The sequence below is a fragment of the Mustela nigripes genome, chromosome 5 (assembly GCF_022355385.1).
Source record: "Mustela nigripes isolate SB6536 chromosome 5, MUSNIG.SB6536, whole genome shotgun sequence".
NCBI classification, from domain to species: domain Eukaryota; kingdom Metazoa; phylum Chordata; class Mammalia; order Carnivora; family Mustelidae; genus Mustela; species Mustela nigripes.
In genome coordinates this window covers 31,599,106-31,617,860 of record NC_081561.1, presented here as the reverse complement: position 1 = coordinate 31,617,860, position 18,755 = coordinate 31,599,106, and the positions used below count along the sequence as shown (strand labels likewise).

Genomic DNA, 18,755 nt, shown 5'->3' with positions numbered 1-18,755 from the left:
GGCTGAGGATGAGGGGGGCTCTCCACACCCCTCCATGTGCTGGTCCACACCCCCATTTAAGTTTCCCCATCCCCCCCAGGCATATCCCTAGTCTCTCACTGTGAAGGCCCTGCCTAGCTGCTTTCATGCTCCCCCCCTGACCATTGTCCCCCTCTTTGCACCCCTCGTCCCACACTGCCAGCCTTTTCTGTCCCTACAGCTCCCCTGGAAAGCCCCCAGTGAATCTCTTGTTGTCCCAGATCTGGCATGTCAGCCTGGAGGCATGTCTGAGGACCCCCTTTTCTAGCCCCAACCACGCTAGTTCTCGTTGGTGACCCTGTAAGACTGTGGGCCCAGCTCTGAGAGAGACACACTCTTCCCCTGCCCCTCCCAAGGCCCCGTAGAGGGAGAAAGGGGTGGCTGGCGGCGTCTCCCGCTCCTCTGGGCACTGTGTGTCTGCCACAGAAGCCCCATGGGAGATGGTGCTTGGCTCCGGTGGGTGAGGGGGGCTGGGGCTGGGGGACTGTGTCCCTCAGCCCTGACCATGCAGGCCAGGCCTTTGCAAGCTGGCGTTCCCTCCTCTCGCTGGCTCTCTGAACTCCAGTTCCTGCTCGTGCAGCTTTCATGTACCTAAAAGCCTGGCTGCCTTTCATCTGGGAGGAAGAGAGTGGATGCTGAGAGCTGGGCAGTCGAAGCCTCGAGCAGCTGGGATCAGAAGGGCGAGGAGCAGGAAGCCAGCTCAGGGTCTGCCTGGCCGGGTGCAGGGTCTCCCCGCTTCTCTGGTGAGTGGGGCCACAGCTAGCCAGGTGGGGGTCCCAAAGTCTGCGTGGGCCTTGGCTGGGGCTGGTGGCCGGAGGTGGTGGCAGGGTCCGGCTTCAATCTGCAGCCTCCTGGCCTGGCTGGCAGGTGGAGCAGAAGGATCAGAGTCAGCTGGGAGGGTGGGCAGGGTCCCAGGCCCCATTCAGGGATGGTGAACAGAGAGGCAGAATAGTTCAGTCTCTGCCTTGTTTCTGGTATCTCCTGGCTGTGATACTCAGGGGGCACTTTTCATCTCTGAGCCTCTGTTTTCTCATCTGCAAAATGGGCACAATGGTCCTAGCCTTGCCTCCCTCTCTCCTGTCAATAGCTAGTGTTTGCTGAGGGCCCACGTGTTTCAGACACTGCATGTACATGCTAGTGCAGTCTTCTTTTATTTATGTGGCAAGAAATTGAGGCCCAGAGTGGCTGCTTGCTTGCCTAAGGTGACAAGGCTGGGTCACTGCAGAGCCCCAGGCAGGCTGGCTGCAGGGTGCCCTGGGAGCTTCTGTGCTGTGCAAAGCATTAGAGAAGGGAACAGAAGGGAAGGTGCTTTTCAACACTAGAGCTCATAGCAAGAGGGTTGGTGTTACTGTGGGGGTGGCCTTGGGGTGCCCATGGTGATGGTCACGGACACCCAGCTTTGTGTCTTGGGTTGCTGTGGATCTTGTGGAGGTCAAGGTAGAGATTTGATCCCTGGCTGTTCTAAACAGCCTTGAATGAAATACTGGCTTTTGGGGAACTGGGCCGTGTGTGGGGGTGCTGGGCAAGGTGCCTCACTGCCAGCTTGCTTCTCCTCTGCTGGGTGGTGCGGGACATGGAGCAGCCCCTCTTGGGGGGGTGGGGCTTGATTCTGCTAGTCTGGGAGCCAGTGAGCCAGAGCCTGAGCTGGGGACATCCTGGGGCCCACCAGTGATGCTATACCTAGTGGGAGATGTGGGGCTGCTGGCCAGGCCTGGGACAGCCTGAGAACACATTCAGGTTCTAAACACAGATGTGTGCACCTGGACACACAGGCATGTAACATTTACACATGCACACGTATATGCGTGGGTCTTTGCATGGGCTGTTTCAGCCTCAGGGAGGCTGAAATGTCCTCCCTCAAATACCCACATGGCTCCCTCCTTCATCGGTTTGAGGTCTTGACTCAGATGTAGCCTGGTCAGAGAGACATCCCCTGGACCCCTCTAATGGTCTCCTGCTCTGTTCTTCCTTTTTCTCCTGGACCCTTCTTCCCATCTAACAGCTCGGGATCACCTTTCCACGGCCTGCCTCTGTGGAGATTGGGAGCCCCACGAGGACAGAGTGTCCCCCTGTCCATCGCCAGCACTCAGAACTATGCCTGGCAGGCTGTTGGTACTCGGTGACTTACCGGTAGGAGGAGTAAATGAATGAATGGGCCGGGCGCTCACGCGCTGAGAGCGTGTGCTCCCACACGTGCCGCACACACGCGCCGCGCGCACACACACAGATGCACTTGGCATTCATTTTCATTGCTGCTCAAGCCCGGAAGCAGCTTTTGTCTTTTCCCACGTGGCATGGACCTCCTTGTCACTCCAGAAGCCTGAAAGGGAGAGAAGGGAAGATAAAGGGAGAGAGAGGGAGAGCATGAGAGCACATGGTGGGGAGGGAGAGTGCGCACGGGGGGTGGGGAGAGATTTCCTCACTTCCTCCCTCTCCCCTACCTCTGTCACTTGGGTGAAGTTCTGCTGGGTGCCAGCTCCAGACACTGTGTCTCACTCTGGGATGCCCCTTCTGGGGATGCAGTGGGTGTTTCTTTGCGTCCCCACAAGTGACATTGCCCAGTACAATTGGGGCACCTCAGAATGCCTGCTGACTTGGCAGAGAGGCCAGACTTCCTCATACCAGGATGACATGCCTTGTGCCCCTGGAGCAGCCCCACTCGGTGCTGTGGAAGGTCTGAGCAGACTCTCTGGAGCTCAGGGAGGGCTGCCTGGAGGAGGTGACATGGACTCTGTGGGCAGAGGAAGCCAGGCAGCTGGACTGAGGAGAGTAGGCCAGCTGTGGTTGGTCAGGTGCTGCTGGAATCTGGGTTCTGGCTGATGCTGTGTGGGCATTGGCATGGGTGTGGCTGTCCCCTCCTCTGTCACGTGGCTGTCGTCAGAGGAGAGAACTTCTCTGAGGAGAATGTTAATCAAGCACCCCTCCTGCTCCAGCTGGGCTGCAAAGAGATTGCTGAGGAGACCTCAGAGGCCCGTGGGGTCACTTGTCCCAGTCACCCTGTCCAGGGCATCCGAGGGTGGGCCCTGCCTCCCCTCCCCCTCCCCCTGCAGGCCTGGGTGGGGCCAGGAGGGAGGAGGGCCTTGAAGGGCCTGCTGGGCCAGCATTCCAGAAGGAGGCTCCCCATCCCTGGGAGCATGCTCGGGGAGGGGCTGGGAGGTTGGGGACAGAGGGCTAAGGGAGGTGTGGCAGGAGGGATTATAACTCACCTCTGAGCTAACCTTTCAAGGGCTTACTCACTGCCAGCAGTTCATGAAAATTCCCTCACATGACCCTCACAACTGTATGAGACAGGGATTGTGATTATTCCCATTTTGCAGCTGAGAAAACTGAGGTCTAGAGAAGAGAAGTAACTTGCTGGAGACTTCCCAGCTGATGGGTGGCTGAGCCGGGGTTTGAACCTGAGCAGTTGAGCTCCCAAATCACTGCACCAGAAACAACCATTCTGGGAAGCTTGGAGGGCCCGAAGCTGAGAAGGAGCCTGCAAAGCTGAGAAGGAGCCTGCGAGGGGCCCGGGGAGGTGGTGCTGGGAGGGGATGCCGGCTTTAGGAGGTTGTCTCCTCCCTCTCTGCCGCCTCAGGGCTGGGTCCCTGCATCAGGATCTCGGAATTATTGGGGGTAGAGCAAGGGGCCCTCCTGGGCTCCTGAAAGCCAAGGCCGGGGCACCCCTGCAGACTGACCTGCTTACCCAGAAGGAACCCCATGCTTGGCCCTCCCACCCTTTGTGGGAATGGGGGCAGGCAGTGGGGCGGGGGCCTGGGTCCTAATATCTGGACATCTGTGTGTCCGTGTGCCGTCCCAGTCCATGTTGAGTGCCTGAACTGGAGGAGAGGTGGGCGGTGGCTTGGAGGGAAGAATGAGGGGTGATGAGTGAGAAGTCTCCTGCACGAGGGGCCCTGAGACTTCCCTGGGCTTCCTGTCCCTTCTGTTGGATGCAGTCCCTTTTGACTCCAGCACTGTATTGGGAGAAAACATCAGAAGTAGGAGACAAGCTTTTTCTAATTAGGAAAAGTGCGGGTCCCCAGGCATGAGATGAATGCTCCTTGCTGAAGACCAGACACAGAGGGCAGCCGACAATCCAGACCTGCTGGGAAGGCAGGCTGGAAGGGCCGGTCCTGGCCCCACCCTCTGCACCACCTGCTCTCTCTCCAGCTCCAAATCCGGGGCTCTTCTGTTCAGAGGCATGACCCGGGGGTGCTGTCAATTTTGTTTAGTTTTATTGTTTAAAATGTGTTAAATCGGGACCTTTTAGGCGTTTGCGAAACAAAGGGAGTGGTGAGCCCCCAAGTACACGGGACTCAGAGCTGTCCCCGCTCCTGGCCATCATCATTTCCTCTGTGCCCTCCTGCTGTGATGCGTTTGAAGCGAACCCAAACCTCATCATAGCACCACCCCACTCCGTGTTTCAGTACCGATCCAAAGCAGCAGGTCTCCACTGGGGATGGTTCTGCACCCTGCGGGGTCCTTGGCAATGTCTGGAGACATTTTTGGTTGTCGTGACTGGGGGAGGAGTGTGCTCTTGGCATCTAGTGGGTAGGGGAATGGGGTGCTGCTAAGCGTCCTTCAGTGCCCAGAACAGAATCAGACCCCCAAAGCGTTAATAGTGCCCAGGCAGAGAGATGTTGCTCTGAATGACAGACCCATAAACACCAACCAACCCCTACAACCCTAATACCCCTTGGCAGACCCTGGAAATAGCGATTCTCCTGAAATTAACCCAAAGCTGTTCTAGAGGGCGCTGTGTTCATGCTCAGTGCTCTCCATGGCAGAGGGCTGGCTGGTTTTGGGGGGCCATTGACGCAGGTAGGAGGGGGGACGGAAGCAGGTGCTCGGGAAGACTATAGTGTGATTTGTTTCCTGAGCAGGTGGTATGTTTGCCTGACTCTGCATGCAAGAACACACAAAGAGTGTCAGGGGACGCGTCTCCCTGTTCCTGCCTCCTAGCCACCTGGTTCCCTTTCCAGAGGCTGTTCCGTTTCAGAGGGTGGGGGAAACCCGTCCCGTCTCCTCCCACAATAGACTTTGTTCCTGCTGTGGGTCTTGGAGAACTGTCTAGAGCCAGGCATGGAAACCTCCAGGATCTTTTTCACGGCTGAATAGTATTCCTTGAGGGGCTGTGGTTTCTTTTACTGGATTATTTCCAAAAGTTTGCTCTTACAGACAGTGCCACGGTGATTATATGCCAACTTAGAAGGACCACGAGAGTTACGATGAGAGGGTTTGGGGGTTCCCTGCAGTTGCTCAGCCAATCCGGACAAGCCATCATCTGTTTTCCCCCATCCTTCCCTTTCTCCTGAGTAAGTTCAGTGAGGGGAAGCAGTGAGGGGCCTACTGGGGCCCACCTTAGGAGGCATCATGGGGGGACCAAGCTCATGGGCATCTTTGGTGGAAGGTGGACCCTTGCTGTCCCTGGGAATGGGGCCAGGTGGGCAACCACTTGTTCAGGGTGCACCCCAAATCCTGTTCCCCCCCAAACATTTCCCACCCTCAGTGGTCACAGACTGGCCAGGAGGTTTTTGTCCTTCATTTGGATGTTGGCCACAGGAAGAAGGACAGCTTAAGGGCTCTGCATCTCACTTTTGCATGGAGAGGGCCCAGGGGACGTCTGTGGGGGCACAAAGGTGCTCCGTGGCTGGGAGAGCCAGGCCTGAGGGACAGAGGGCCTGGAGTCTTCCATGGAGGCCTGTCTGGGCCCTGGGTCCCAGGCTCAGGAGAGAGGGACTTCCCAGGGGCCCTGCCTGCTCTGTCCTCCTGTGATTCCATCCTCTGGGTGGCCAGGGCCATGGGATAATGGCGGGGACCTGGTCTCCTGAGCTGGGCAGGACGATGGAGCTGTGGGGACAGGGTCTACTAGGTGGTGACATGAGGGGCTCCCTGGGAGAGGGTGATGGGCCGAATGACCTCTCAGTGCCCCTCTTGACACCCTCATCCCCACCCCAGCCCTGGGATAAATTATGTTGTCCACCTAGGGATTTTCCCTTGCTGGGATCTTCTAGCTCTTTGTGTGAATGGAGGTACCCAGAGGCTCTGGTGTGTGTGTGTGTGTGTGTGTTTTGGGGACCACCAACCACAGGATCCAGGTGAAGCTGGTTGGGATATTTTTCTGAAAGAGGAGGGCTTGAAGGCTGATGCGTCAGTCACTTCTCATCCTGATGCCAGTCTTATTCTGGGTGGGGATGGGGAGGACATGGGGAGGCTGGGCGGTGGGGGGAGCTGAGAGGAGGTGGGAGGCCTTGGGACTCTGAGCTGCAGCCAGGGGAGGGCCACCTAGCCAGGTGCTTACACTCTCTGGGCCTCAGTTTCTTCCCCTGTCAGGTGGGCTAGGACCCACCCAGCCCACACCCCAGGGTCTCCCCTAGGATAAGAAGGGCTGGGGCAGTCCTGAGGCTGTGGGGATGGGAAGGAGATTGGTGCGCAGTGGTGTGGTGTTGGCTGAGCACGGTGGGGGTACCAGCCGCCCCCATCAGCGGCCCCTCTCGCCCCCAGATCCCCCAGATCAGCTACGCCTCCACAGCCCCCGACCTGAGTGACAACAGCCGCTACGACTTCTTCTCCCGCGTGGTGCCCTCGGACACGTACCAGGCCCAGGCCATGGTGGACATCGTCCGCGCCCTCAAGTGGAACTACGTGTCCACGCTGGCCTCGGAGGGCAGCTATGGCGAGAGCGGCGTGGAGGCCTTCATCCAGAAGTCCCGGGAGGATGGTGAGTCATGCTTGGGAATGGGGGATGGCAGGGCACAGTGGCCCAGTGCTGCCTGAGAGGTCCTCTGCGTCCTGCCATGGGCTTTGTCTGCCCTGGGCCATTCCCCTCATGGACCTCCGCCTGTCTCCTGGGCCCTGGGGAGCCGTCTGTGGTCTTGCCAGCCGGCTAGGGAACCCCTAGGGCTAGGGTATTGGATGAGGGATTATTGATTTTCCTGGCGTGGGATCCAGCGGAAAGGCTGCTGTTCTTAGGCAGAGGGAGGATGGGATGGGCGGAGGTGGCCTTGTTTAGGGAGGGTCTCAGGGACCCAGGAGATGGGGGCTCAGCTAGCAGGTTCTTGGAGCCAGGGTTGTATGAGGGGTGGAGCTGTGTGTGGGAGTGAGAGACTGGGGCGGGCTGGGCTGTGCTGTTTCCTTGTGGCATCGGGGAATCGGTGTCAGTACATGGGATGCGAGAAGCTGGGACACAGGCTCTTGCCACAGACTACCTTTCCCCCTTAAGCTCCCTGCATTCCCTTAATTGTCCTCAAAATCTCCAGGGATAAAGCTTTTAGATAACAGCAAGCAAGAGGCTGGCAAAACATGGGTTAAACCTTTGGGCATCCTGAAGCCTGGCCCCCTGAGAGGGTCAGTTCTGTGGCCTGTCTATGCTGCGGAGGGCAGCCTGCAGGGGACCCTGGCCGTGGGCGTCCAGTGCAGCCCTGGTTATGGGGCTCTACCTGGGTCCGGTTGCACCTTGCCAAGCAGGCCAGCTCCTTGAGGGTGGAGTGTTGAGTTGGGGGAAGCAGATAGCCTCTTCCCCTCCTGACAGGCCCAACTCCTGGCAGAGGGGCCCGGGCCTCTCCCAAGGCTCAGTCTCTAAAGAGCTCACTGTGGCGCCCTCGACCTTGGAGGACGGCATCTGTATATTTATACCCGCAGAACCTCGGGACTCTAATTGCTTTTCCTAAGGGCCACAGAGCATCCAGAGCCTGGCGTTGGTAACACCCTGTGGGCATAATCCTGCTATAAATCTCAGATAAGCCCCTTTAATTGTAGAGCTAGAGCAGCTCAGGGGCCAGCACCTTGGTGGAGAGGACGGAAGTGGGGTGGTGCTGACCAGTGGCTGGGCTCCAGGCCACTCCCCATGTCGGCAGCTGGCCAGGCAGAGGGGAGCGTGGGCCGTGCTGCAGCTTCCTGGGGTCCCCTGGCGGTGTCAGACCCCCAGGGACGCAGCCACCTCCCGCTGGCTGCCCACGTGTCCTTTACTGCTCTGACAGGGCATGGGGACCTCTTTCTGGGCTGGCCCCACCCACCCTGCCCTGCTGGTACCCATCCTCCATGGCTGGCATCCATTCCCAAACAAGTCCACTGCCTTTCGGTTTCAGGTGCAATCTTTACGGGATTTGTGGACAAAGGTGCTAAAGGGAGGGACAGAAAGTCTAGAATTGTAGTGTTCAGTGGTATTCAGTCCCAGCCACAAGGGACCTAGAAGCCCCTCCCAGTGCTTATGTAGCTCTCCCTAGGTGCCTCATACCGACTGAGCGCACGTTTGACACTTGTTGTCCTGGGTAACCCTCCCTACCCAGTGAGGTAGACTTCCCCGTTTTACAGGGGAAGAAGCTGAGGCACTGAGAGGACAATAATAACCAGCCCCAGGTCATATAAGTAAAGAGGTAGAGAAGGGATTTGAACCCAGGCTGTCTGGCTTGAGGACTAGAGGTCTTAACAGCTTTTATAGTCATCAGTCCATCTTCTGCCCCCATTTCCCACAGATGGGGGCATGACAGACAGACAGACACACACACACACATAGCCTGGAGGGACACCTGCTGATGTGTTAAGAGCAGGAGAGGTATGGGATTAGGGTGAGGTCTAGGTATTGCATTTTAAAAAATTTTAATTTGTTATAGAGAGGGCGGGGCATAAGTTGGGGGAGGAGCAGAGGCAGAGGAAGAGGGAGAAGCAGGCTCCCCACAGAGCAGGTTGCCTGACACGGGGCTTGATCCCAGGACCCTAGGATCATGACCTGAGCTGAAGGCAGATGCTTAGCCACCCGGGCATCCCTAGGTACTGCATTTTGGCCAAAACCCAGACTATTGTTTGAATTTTCTACAAGCATCTAGAAGGTATTTGGTGGTCAGAAAATATATCGTCTACTAAAGACTTTTAAAAAGGAATTCTAGAAAAAGAAAACTAGCTTTGCTGCCAGGGTCCGTGGCTCAGGGACACCCTTGGCCTGGCACCGGTGTCCCTCCCAGTGCCCCCTGCCCGCTGCGCCCCATCCCATTGCCCAGGGCCTAACCTCCCACGTCTTTAGAACCTCCTCCTGGCTCCCCTCGCAGCCCTAAGACCCTGGCTGGGCCTGCCCTCGTGTAAGGGTCACTAGTCCCTACCCCACCTGCTAAATGAAATTTGATTTGGAGGAACGTCTTTACGTGGGTGAAAAGAAAAGGAGAGAGAAAGCAGTGCTCCAGCTGGCCAAATTGAAATCAGAATTGAGCGGCCTGTAGAAAGAGGCTGCTGTACCTTGTAGCCTAATCCCTGTGAAAGATTAAAGATGTCTTTGGCTGTATATGGTATTGATTCGTCCTCTGAAGTATAAATCATCTGTGAGTTGCCCAGAGGAGTGCCAGGCAGTGGAGTGGAGGGGAAGGCGTGCTTGCCAGACTGAGGATGTACATCAGAGCTGAGGGGAGAGCTTGGCCAGCAAGTCCTGGGTGCCTGCCTGCTCGGTAGGCTTGAGGTCCTGCAGGGGAGCACCATTGTGTCCATTTTATGGATGAAGAAACTGAGGCCAGAGACAGCAGGTGATTTCCCCAAGGGCATATAAGCAGGATATGGCGGATCTCTGTCCTCTGGGTGGGGAGCTCTTGCCTAGCACCCAGTATGGGTTGGGCCATTGGCACAGGGCTTAAAGGAAGCCCCGGGCCTGCATTTCCCACTCCCCATCAGTGCCATGCTCTCCCACCCTAATCATTCAGTCATGTGGCTCATTCCCCAGGCCGTCCTGTGGTCCTTGACTGAGCCCTCCCTGTGTCAGGTACCCTCCCTGCACTATTGTGAATCCTAGAGACAACGCTATAAGTCCGGTGTGTCTGTTCCCATTTCACAGAGGGGAACACTGAGGCTTCAGGGGATGAGGTGGCTTGCCCAGGTTCACACAGCGAGGTGTTGCGGCAGAACTTGGAGCCAGGCTCTGTCTCCACACTGCCCAAATCACAGAGGTGGCAGCGTGTGGTTAACAGCCGCTTCTGGAAGACAGATCTGGGCTCTGGCTCGGCGGCCTCTTGGGTGTGAGAGCCTGGGACAGTCACTCCGCTGCTCAGGTTTGGTTTGCTCACCGGTGAAATGAGGATAAACCTGGTTGCTGCCAGAACAGAACGTGCTTCTGGCCCACGGCTGTGGGAGCTCAGGAACACACACCAGAGGGTTCTTATCAGGGATCGGGGTGCACGGGTTCCAGCTCTCCCCGTCCCCATTGCCTGGCCACTCCTAGGAAGACCCTGGGGAGAGCTGAAGATCAGGCTGGGTGCTAATGGAAGCTGTAAGTCACGTCAGGGACTAGTCTAGGGACAAAGCCTCAGGAGTCCAGGGCCAGCCTGCTTCTCACAGAACACTTGGTCCTGCGGCATCAGGGCGGTGAGGTGAGCTCCAAAGGCAGTGAGTGCGGGACCCGTGAGGGGGAGAGGGGTGCACGTATGTGATTTTCTGGACACATGACCGGCGGGCCTGCCTGGGTAGTAGCGTCTGTGGACAGGCCTGTGTGCGCATGCGTGCTCGCGTGAGGCGTCTGGTGCCTTTCCCCGTCTTTGAGCGCCAGGACTCCCTCCTCCTTGCCAGGCAGCTGGGATTAGGCATGCAGAGCAGGCCCTGCCTGGGCTCTGGAGATAATGTGAGTGAGTCACCCCAGGAGGGAGGAACAGGCCTGAGGGGGTAGTACCCATGTGGCCCTGTCCTCAGTGCCTCCCTCCACCATCTTGGGCCCCTCAGGGTTGGGGTCTGGGGTATATAAACTTCTACACCCCCACAGCCTCTCTCTGCCCCTGGGGCCCCACGTGAGCCTCAGTTTACTTCCCATAGTGCTCCATTTTATGGTTAAGGAAAACAAAGCCTCAGGGAAGTTAAGGGATCTGCTGAAGGTCAAACAAAAGTGCTGAGTAGCAGCCGGGGCCTCCTGTGTGGGTGAGGGAAGAATGGACGATATTAGTAGGTAATACTGACGGAGTCCTTCCAGCTCTTGTTTTATGTACCTCATACATGTTAACTCATTTAGCCTTCAAGACAGCCCCATTCTACGGATGGCAATACTGAGGATCAGAGAGGTGAGGCAACTCCCCTGAGGTCACACAGCTGGAAAAGAGCAAGAGTAGAATTTGAATCCAGTAGATGGTTCCTTTACCTCTGGTGCATGTGACAGGAAGGACACAGGCCAGCTCCTGGCAGGCGCCTCTCCAGGGGGTCACTTGGGGGCTTTGGTTCTGGTCCTCTTTGGTGAGTGATTCCAGCACCCTGGGCATATCTGGGCCTGTGCTGCTAGGGTGGGAGCAAGATGGCCTGCCCTGCGTGGTGACAGGGCAGGAAGGGGCGGGGGTGGATGGGTCAGGTCTGTTCCTTGGAGGACGTCCTGTCCCTTGCACAGTGAGAAGTTCTAGAGCCTTATCTCCCCACTGTGTCCCCGTGTCCCCTATTGATATTCCAGAGACACTGGTGAGTCAAGCTGTTGCTGGTCTGACCTCCAGCTCCAGCTCCCGGGGTGGAGCTTCAGACCTGCATTTAGATGGCTCTTGTCAGCAAGGGCTGCGACTGGCGGGGCTGTCTCAAGGCTGGGGTGCTTCCTCATCCCACTGCTGTGACATCTTTGGACTCATCTTCTCCGGGTGTAAAGGGGACACTCACTTCCTGGAGGCTCCAAGGGGATGGGAGAAGAGCTTGGCCAGCTGGAAAGATTTGTGGCCCCGGGGCTGGAAGTGTTCGCACTGCTCGTGTAGCTGGGAAGCCAGAAAGGACAGGTTTGCCCCAGCGTGCCCGCAGGATCCAGAGACCCCTTACAGGTGGACAGAATGCCTGCTTCCCTTCCCGCTGCCCTTGGCCTTTTCTCCTCCTTCTCCCCTCCATTTCTCTACCTGCCTCCTCACTGCTCCTCTAACACTCTGGGCATCAGCCTACCTCTGAGCCTTTGCACTGGCTGGTGCCTCGGCCTGGAATTGTCTTTCCCTGAATATCTATGTAGCCTGCATGCTCAGTACATTCAGGTGTCTTCCCCGCTGTCCCTGCTGTCTTCAGAGGCCTTTCCGGGACCACAGTATTGAAGACAGCCCCTCCTCTGGCCTGTTACTCTCCTTTCCCTGTTGCTGGCTCTGTCTTTCTTGTAGCACTTGACAAGTAAATTCAGATTTGTTGATGGTGCATGAGGGCAGAGGGTTTTTTGCTCATTTTGCTCTCAGCTGCGTCACCAACACTGTCCCTGGCTCATAGTAGCTGCCTAGTAAATGTCTGGGGAATGGCTGACCGATAACAAAACCCAGCTCCCGGCTACTTACTTCTTTCGCCCTTCTCCCAGGGAGCCTGAGGTTGTTCTCCCTGCCTGCAGAAGGGCAGACTGAGGCTGACAGAGCAGAGGCACCTGGGGTTAGGTCGGGTGGACCTGGGACCCTGGCTCCCTCCTGCACTGAGCTCCCTGGCTGGCCCTGGCCTGCTCCTGACTCTCTGAGGACAGAATTCTTTCCTGGAGGCAGAAGCAGGGATGTGAGAGCTCAAGGCCACTCTGCAGCTGCGTCAGGCTAAGATGCAGGGCTCCACTTCCTCTCATTTCTTGCTGCAGTGCCCAGTGCCTGTCTTGGGGTTCTTTACCCTGAGGGGCTGCTGGCCCCAGAGGCCAGGAAGGGGAAGCGGCTCAGCCTTCCAGACTTGCTTGAGTGTCCTGGCCGGCCCGGGCTATACAGCCTCTGTGTAGGCAGCCCCGTGTGAGGAGAGGAGAGACATCAGGGGGCACCGCCGGCTCTCGGTGGGTGGGGGTGAGGGAGCGGTAAAAACCACCAGAACCCACGCCCTGCCCTGCATGCAGCGAGGGCTCGTGGAGTTTGCCTGAGTAAGTGAATGGAGGGATGTAATGATGCATCTGTTAAAGTAAGAGCTAGGCTGTAGAGCTGCACAGGGCCTGGCACAGTGAGACAGGCTTAGACAAGTGAAGAGGAGGGGAAGGGCATGCCAGCTGGGGGAACAGCAGGAACAAGAGGCTGGAGATAGGAGTGAGTCAGGCAGATCGGCCACTGCTGAGGGGCCTGGCCTGGTCCTAGTGGTCACAGGACAGGAACCAATGCGAGATGGAGCTGAGCAGAGTTTTTTTCAAGCCAATCTTGTATTTAAAATTTTTTTTGGCAGCTGGGGTCATGTCTGCTGATCCGAGGGAGTGTTTTAGCACACACTGTCTCCACCTGCTGTGTCCCACTTGCTCAGGGCCCTGTGTGTGTGGGGGGGTCCTTTTGCCCTTTAGGCTCAGGCCAAGGCCCTGCCTCCCTACAGTCTTCCCTCATCTGCTCTCTCCTGGGCAGAGATGCTCACCTGGAGGGAGGCTGACGGTCCCCAGGGCTCACCACATGGGAAGCCTCAAGTTCCCCCACCCCGGTGCCTACTGAACTTTCCCTGGGCTTCTTCCATAAGGCTCTGGGCACCTCCCCCCCCCGCCCCCGAGGCTGGGGAAGGACAGGGCTCACTTTTTCTCTGTGCTCTTCACCCCCCTTTGCACACAGCGGGGCCTTAATAGATGTTTGTACAATGAACACGTGAGCCAACGGATGACCAGCCCTGTGTCCTTGGGTCCGTCACTGCCCTTCTGGGGCCTCCTTCTTACCTCTTTTAACAGGTGCAGGAGAGTCAGCTCAGCGCCAGCGTCTAGCTCTGCTCCCTACAGGCGGCGTCCCCACAGTCTGTGGCCCTGGGCTCCAGGCATTTTTCTCTGTAAGGAAAGGCTTTCTGAGAAGTGCTGGAAAAGAAGACAACCCTCAGGACCTAAAAGAATGGGTGTCAAACGGGGATGCTTCCAAGTTTGGTCTTTGAGTTCAGGGATGATTGGGACCAATTGCACAGGGACAGAGGCTGGAGCATGCAATCTTCTCGCTCCCAATCAGATGGAATGGGGTTGGCCCCAAGAGACCAGGGACCCGGAAGCAGGGAGGGGTCCTGCCACTGGCTTTAGCTTGGTATGTATGAGCTTGTAGCATCTTCTCATGGGGAGACCTGTGGACTCTCTCCTCACTGCTTCCTGGAGTCACAGCACTGGGACCGGCAGCCAGGGCCCAGGATGCCCTACCCACTGGCCACGCATCCTCCAAGGATGCAGAGGGGAAGTGGACCCTGTCTTGCAGCCGGTCGCCATCATTGTAGCTTAGCAACCAGGCCTCCCTGAACTGGAGACACGTCCTGTCTTCCACCGCATTGGTCTGCCGCCCTTCACTCTACCGTAGGTAGAAATTAAGTGGACCTGGTGTGGGCACCCCCTGCCGAGCCACGAGGCCTACCTTGTGCCGGCTGGGTCTCCTGGCCGGCGCTTGGAGATTGGCAAGATGCTGGCATCAATGTGACTGCTTGGTGACTGCCAGGTCAATCTTCATACTGATGTGAAGATGAACCCTGAGCTTGCCCGGCCCGCCTTGGGGACTTGGCCTGTCCACTCTGATTTCTCTGCCACTCTGGCCTTTGGCAGGGTGCTGACACCTCTTGATTCTGCGTATCCCCTGGGTTGGGTGTCAGTGGGTCACTTTTCCTGCTCTCTCCGGTATGCCTTTGATGTGCCCACCCTGGCCTATCACGGCGGGGCTGCGCTCCGTTCTGGGTTTGCCTCCAAGCTAGACGGGAGTGACGAGAAAGAAGACATTAGCCACCCAGCCCTTGTTGCCCTGAATTTGCATGCCTGCCCTCTTGGACAGGAAGCAGCATTTTCTCTCGCCAGCTTCCTTTGTGGAACATGTTTGAAGATTTCTTTGAGGTTTAAAAAAAAACCAAAAACCAACCCTTCCCTTTGTTGGTGGCAGCCCCATTGTGGCTTTGACCTTCCGGATCCTGTCCTCTGGACGCCACGGTAGGGCGGAGTGGTTGAGAGCCCAGAGCCTGGCTCTGCCCACCAGGAGTTGTACTGTGGTGAGCGGTCCCTTAAGGGTCTCTGGGCTTCAGTTTCCCCCTGGTGAAAGGGGGATATCGGTAGTACCTGCCTTTTTGGTTGCCGGGAACGTGAAGTAAGTGAATCAGTGTAAGGCCTTCTGCATAGTCTGGGCCCTACACAATACACCAGGCTGCCAAAGGTGTCAGTTGTTGCCCTGACTAATCATAATGGGGGGGTGGGGGGCCAGTCTAGTGCTGCCTCTGTCTCTGGGTGGTTGTGTAACCCTGGGCTGTTCACTTTCCCTTGTGGAGTGTCAGCTTGATGACCCACATGAAGGTGATGGGTTGGGGACCTCTGAGGTCCTTCAGTGTGCATCGCTGCATGCTTCTTCACTCACCTCTCGTGGCTTTTTTTTTTTTTTTTTGGGAGATTTTGTTTATTTATTTGAGAGAGAGAGAGAGAGCATGAGCCAGGGGAGGGGCAGAGAAGCATGGAACCCAACATGGGGCTCGATCCCAGGAACTGGGGGATCACGATCTGAGCTGAAGGCAGATGCCCAACTGACTGCGGCACCAGGGTGCACCTCCCTTGGCTTTTGTATCTGTCCTCGCCACGTGGAAGTCCAGCTTCCGGTGTGTCTTCTTGTTTCTGGGCCCTGACCTGGGCCCACAGAGGAGCCCTGTGCACACTAACCTGATCCATTCTGAGCTCTTTCCCTTTGTTAAAGAGTGAAGCAGTGAAGGCCAGCGACCTTCCCCTGCTCGGATTTGGGAGTTCACCTCCAGGGACCCTCTTCCCCTGTTGGCTGACTGTTCGACTTCAGCCTGCTTTCCTATCTGAGGTGGGGTTCCCTGGATCCCCACTCTGAGCTCCTTGGAGATGTAGCTGAAGCATGCCCTGTGCTGTTCTTTCCCAGCAGCTGGGGAAGGACCCTGGGAACTCACTGCTTGCTTTCCTCACCGCCCTGAGACTTCTTGCTTCAGGCCCATTTGGGGCTGCTGAGTATCCTGGGTGAGGTCTCAGACTCACCCTCTACTCCTGTGTGACCTCAGGCAAGCCCCTATCCTTTCCTGAGCCTCCAGATCTTCATCAGACTGGGAAGGGGCTGGGTGCCTTCTTCAATGGGCTTGTGCACGTGAACACACTGAGGGACACTCGTAGCCATTTTTGCTTGTTATTCTGAGTCTTCCAGCCCTCTTCCTAGAGTCTTTGAGCCCCGACAAGCTCTGACTCCAGCACTGGCCCCTCAGCAGGACTGGCCTGGGTGAAGACCCCTAAATCACCTTTTTTTTTTTTTTTAATATTTTATTTATTTGTCAGAGAGCGAGAGAGCACAAGCAGGGGGAGCAGCAGGCAGAGGGAGAAGCAGGCTCCCTATTGAGCAAGGAACCCAATGCGGGACTTGATCCCAGGGCCCCAGGATCATGACCTGGACCAAAGGCAGATGCTTAGCAGACTGAACCACCCAGGTGTCCCTCTTCTTGTGTTTTAATATACATATTTCTTGGGGACATCTCATTAACTGTCCTCACAGAAGCTGCCAGGCCCTAGCCCCAGTGTCAGCCCCTACACAGCCACTCTGAGAAATGTCCCCCTCTCCCCCTTTAAATAGAGATGAGTGTGGCTCAGACTGTCCATAGGCTCACTTGGGCCCCCACTGCTTGTCAGTGGCAGAGCTGGGATTGGTGCTTAGGTTTGTGTGACTCTGGAGCTCGAGAGAGGAAAGGTGGAGCCTTCTTTCAATGAAATATTTGTTTCCTTTTTCCCTGGCTTTCTCCAGGGAAACACTGGTGGGTCAGCTGTGGGGAGAGACCTAGGAGGACTTCCCCCAACAAAAGCCAGGGGTCTGCTCAGAGAAGGAGGGGGTGGAGGAGCTCCTTTGATGGGGAGTGTGTGTTTGGGGGGATGGGGGGATGGGTCAGGAGTCACCAAGTCATGGTGGCTGTGTATGAGCCTATGAGAGGTCCTGTCTAACAGGCCCCAGAGATAGGGAGGGACACATCCCTTGGTGGTCACTTATTCCGGGCTGGTTCCCCTCATGTTCCTGGGATTTTCAAGGACTCAGAAAGTTGGATTCCAGGCCTCTAAATTACATAGAGCCAACTCTGTGGGATGTCGCTGGTGAGGAGGAGAGTAGGGCATTTCTTCCCCTCTTCAGTTCCTTCATCCCTCACTTCTGAATGATAATTCATTCATTTGCTGGATAAATATTTATTGAGCACCTATTGTGTGTGTGCCAGGACGCTGGGCTTATGGCAGTGAACCAAACAGAAGATCATCCCTGGCCTTGTAAGCTCCCATTTGGGGAGAGGGCCAGAGGAACTTACAGCAAACAAGTAAATGCATCATTATATAATACAGTTTCAGATAGAAGCTGATGGCATGCTATGGAGAAGAATAAAACACCATAGATGGGCAGAGAGGATGAGGTAGGGGAGATAATCTCATATAAGGTCAGGGAAGGCCTTTCTGCAGAGATGACATTTGGGCAGAGCCCCAAATGCAGTAAGAGAGTGAGCTTTGTGATCTCCAGGAAGAGTGCCTCAGGCAGAGGAACCAGCAAGTGCAAAGGCCCTGAGATAGGGAGACTGCTGGCATTTGGGGAAGAACCAAGAGGCAGGGGCAGAGTGAGTGAGGTAGAGGGAAGTAGAAGAAGAGAGGCAGATCGTGTGGGGCCTTGTGGACCACTGGGAGGATCTTAGCTTTTGTTCTGAATGATACGGGAACTATTGGAGGGTTGTGAGCTGGGAGGAATGTTAACAGACTTGGGTTTATTATAATCTCTCTGGCTGTTGTGTAGGGAATACACTGGGGGAGGGGTGGGGCAGCTGAGGCAGGAATGCCAGTGAGGAGGCCAGTCCTCCTCCACTGGTGAGAAGTGCTGATGGATTAGACGAGGGGTGGGGGTGATGAGAAGGGACAGATTTTGGGTGTATTTTGAAGCTCAAGCCTGAAGGACTCGCTCTTAGATTGTGTGTGGAATGAAGGTGGCCCATGCACTCTGGGGTTTCAGCACCATGGACAGCAGAAAGAGCCCAGGTGGACTCTGGTCCCAACAAACTGCGGTTTCTTGGCCAGTCTGTGGCTGCTGAGCAAAGCCTCATTTGTAAAATGCAGGTTCCTTTCCCTCGATTCTGTTATCAAATTCTTTTTGCCAAGTATATTTCTGGGCGCTGCTGGGAATTCTCTTTGGGATGAGGCAGGTTTGAATGCAATTACAGTTGATCTTTGCACAGCACAGGGGCTAGGGGTGCCAACCCTGCATGGTTGAAAAGCTGCATCTGAGTTTTGACTCCTTGAAAACTTAACTATCAGTAGCCTCCTGGTGACCGGAAGTGTTACTGGTAACAAACAGTGGATTAACACGTATTTTGTCTGTTATGTGTATATACCGTGCTATTCCAATAAAGCAAGCTGGAAAGGAGAAAATGTTATTCAGAAAAGTCATAAGAAGAAGAAAATGTAAATACAGTACTCTGTCATATCAAGAAAAATCCACAGGCTAGTGGACCTGCACTTGTTCAGAGGGCCAACTGTGTATGGCTGGAAGGAGAGGTTTGGACACCTTTGTCTCCCCAAATCTCTGCATCTGCTAAACAGTGGTTTTGGGGAGGGAGCGCTTCCTTGAGGAGGGGGTGATGGAAGGAGCGATGGAAAAGGTGGGCCTGTCTCAGAGGAGCTGGAGGGTGTTCTGGGTGGGAGAACTGCATGAGTGGTGTGTCTTTTGATGACATTTTCCTCCTGAGAGTGAGGACGGGCAGGCTTCCTGGGAGTGCAGCAGGCCTATGTGGGTTGGGGGAGCCTGGCTCCGTGGTAGAGAGTGCTGCCCCCCAGGACTGCCATAGACTTACTGTGTGTCTTTGGACAGGCCACTGTTCCTCTTTGGCTCTCAGTTTATCCATCTGTAAAATGGGGATAATTACAGTCCCTACTTTGCTGGTTATTGTAAGAATGACAA

At 56.1% G+C, this 18,755-nt stretch overlaps 1 protein-coding gene across 3 annotated transcripts in view; it reads left to right on the top strand.

Moving 5' to 3' along the window:
- Positions 1-18,755, top strand: part of GRM4 (glutamate metabotropic receptor 4) — a 116,156-nt gene that overhangs the window by 46,981 nt on the left and 50,420 nt on the right. For all 3 annotated transcript variants that reach the window (XM_059400050.1, XM_059400048.1, XM_059400049.1), the window contains exon 3: positions 6,502-6,718. In XM_059400050.1, coding sequence (XP_059256033.1) covers positions 6,502-6,718 — 217 coding nt within the window. The remainder of the gene's footprint in view (positions 1-6,501; positions 6,719-18,755) is intronic.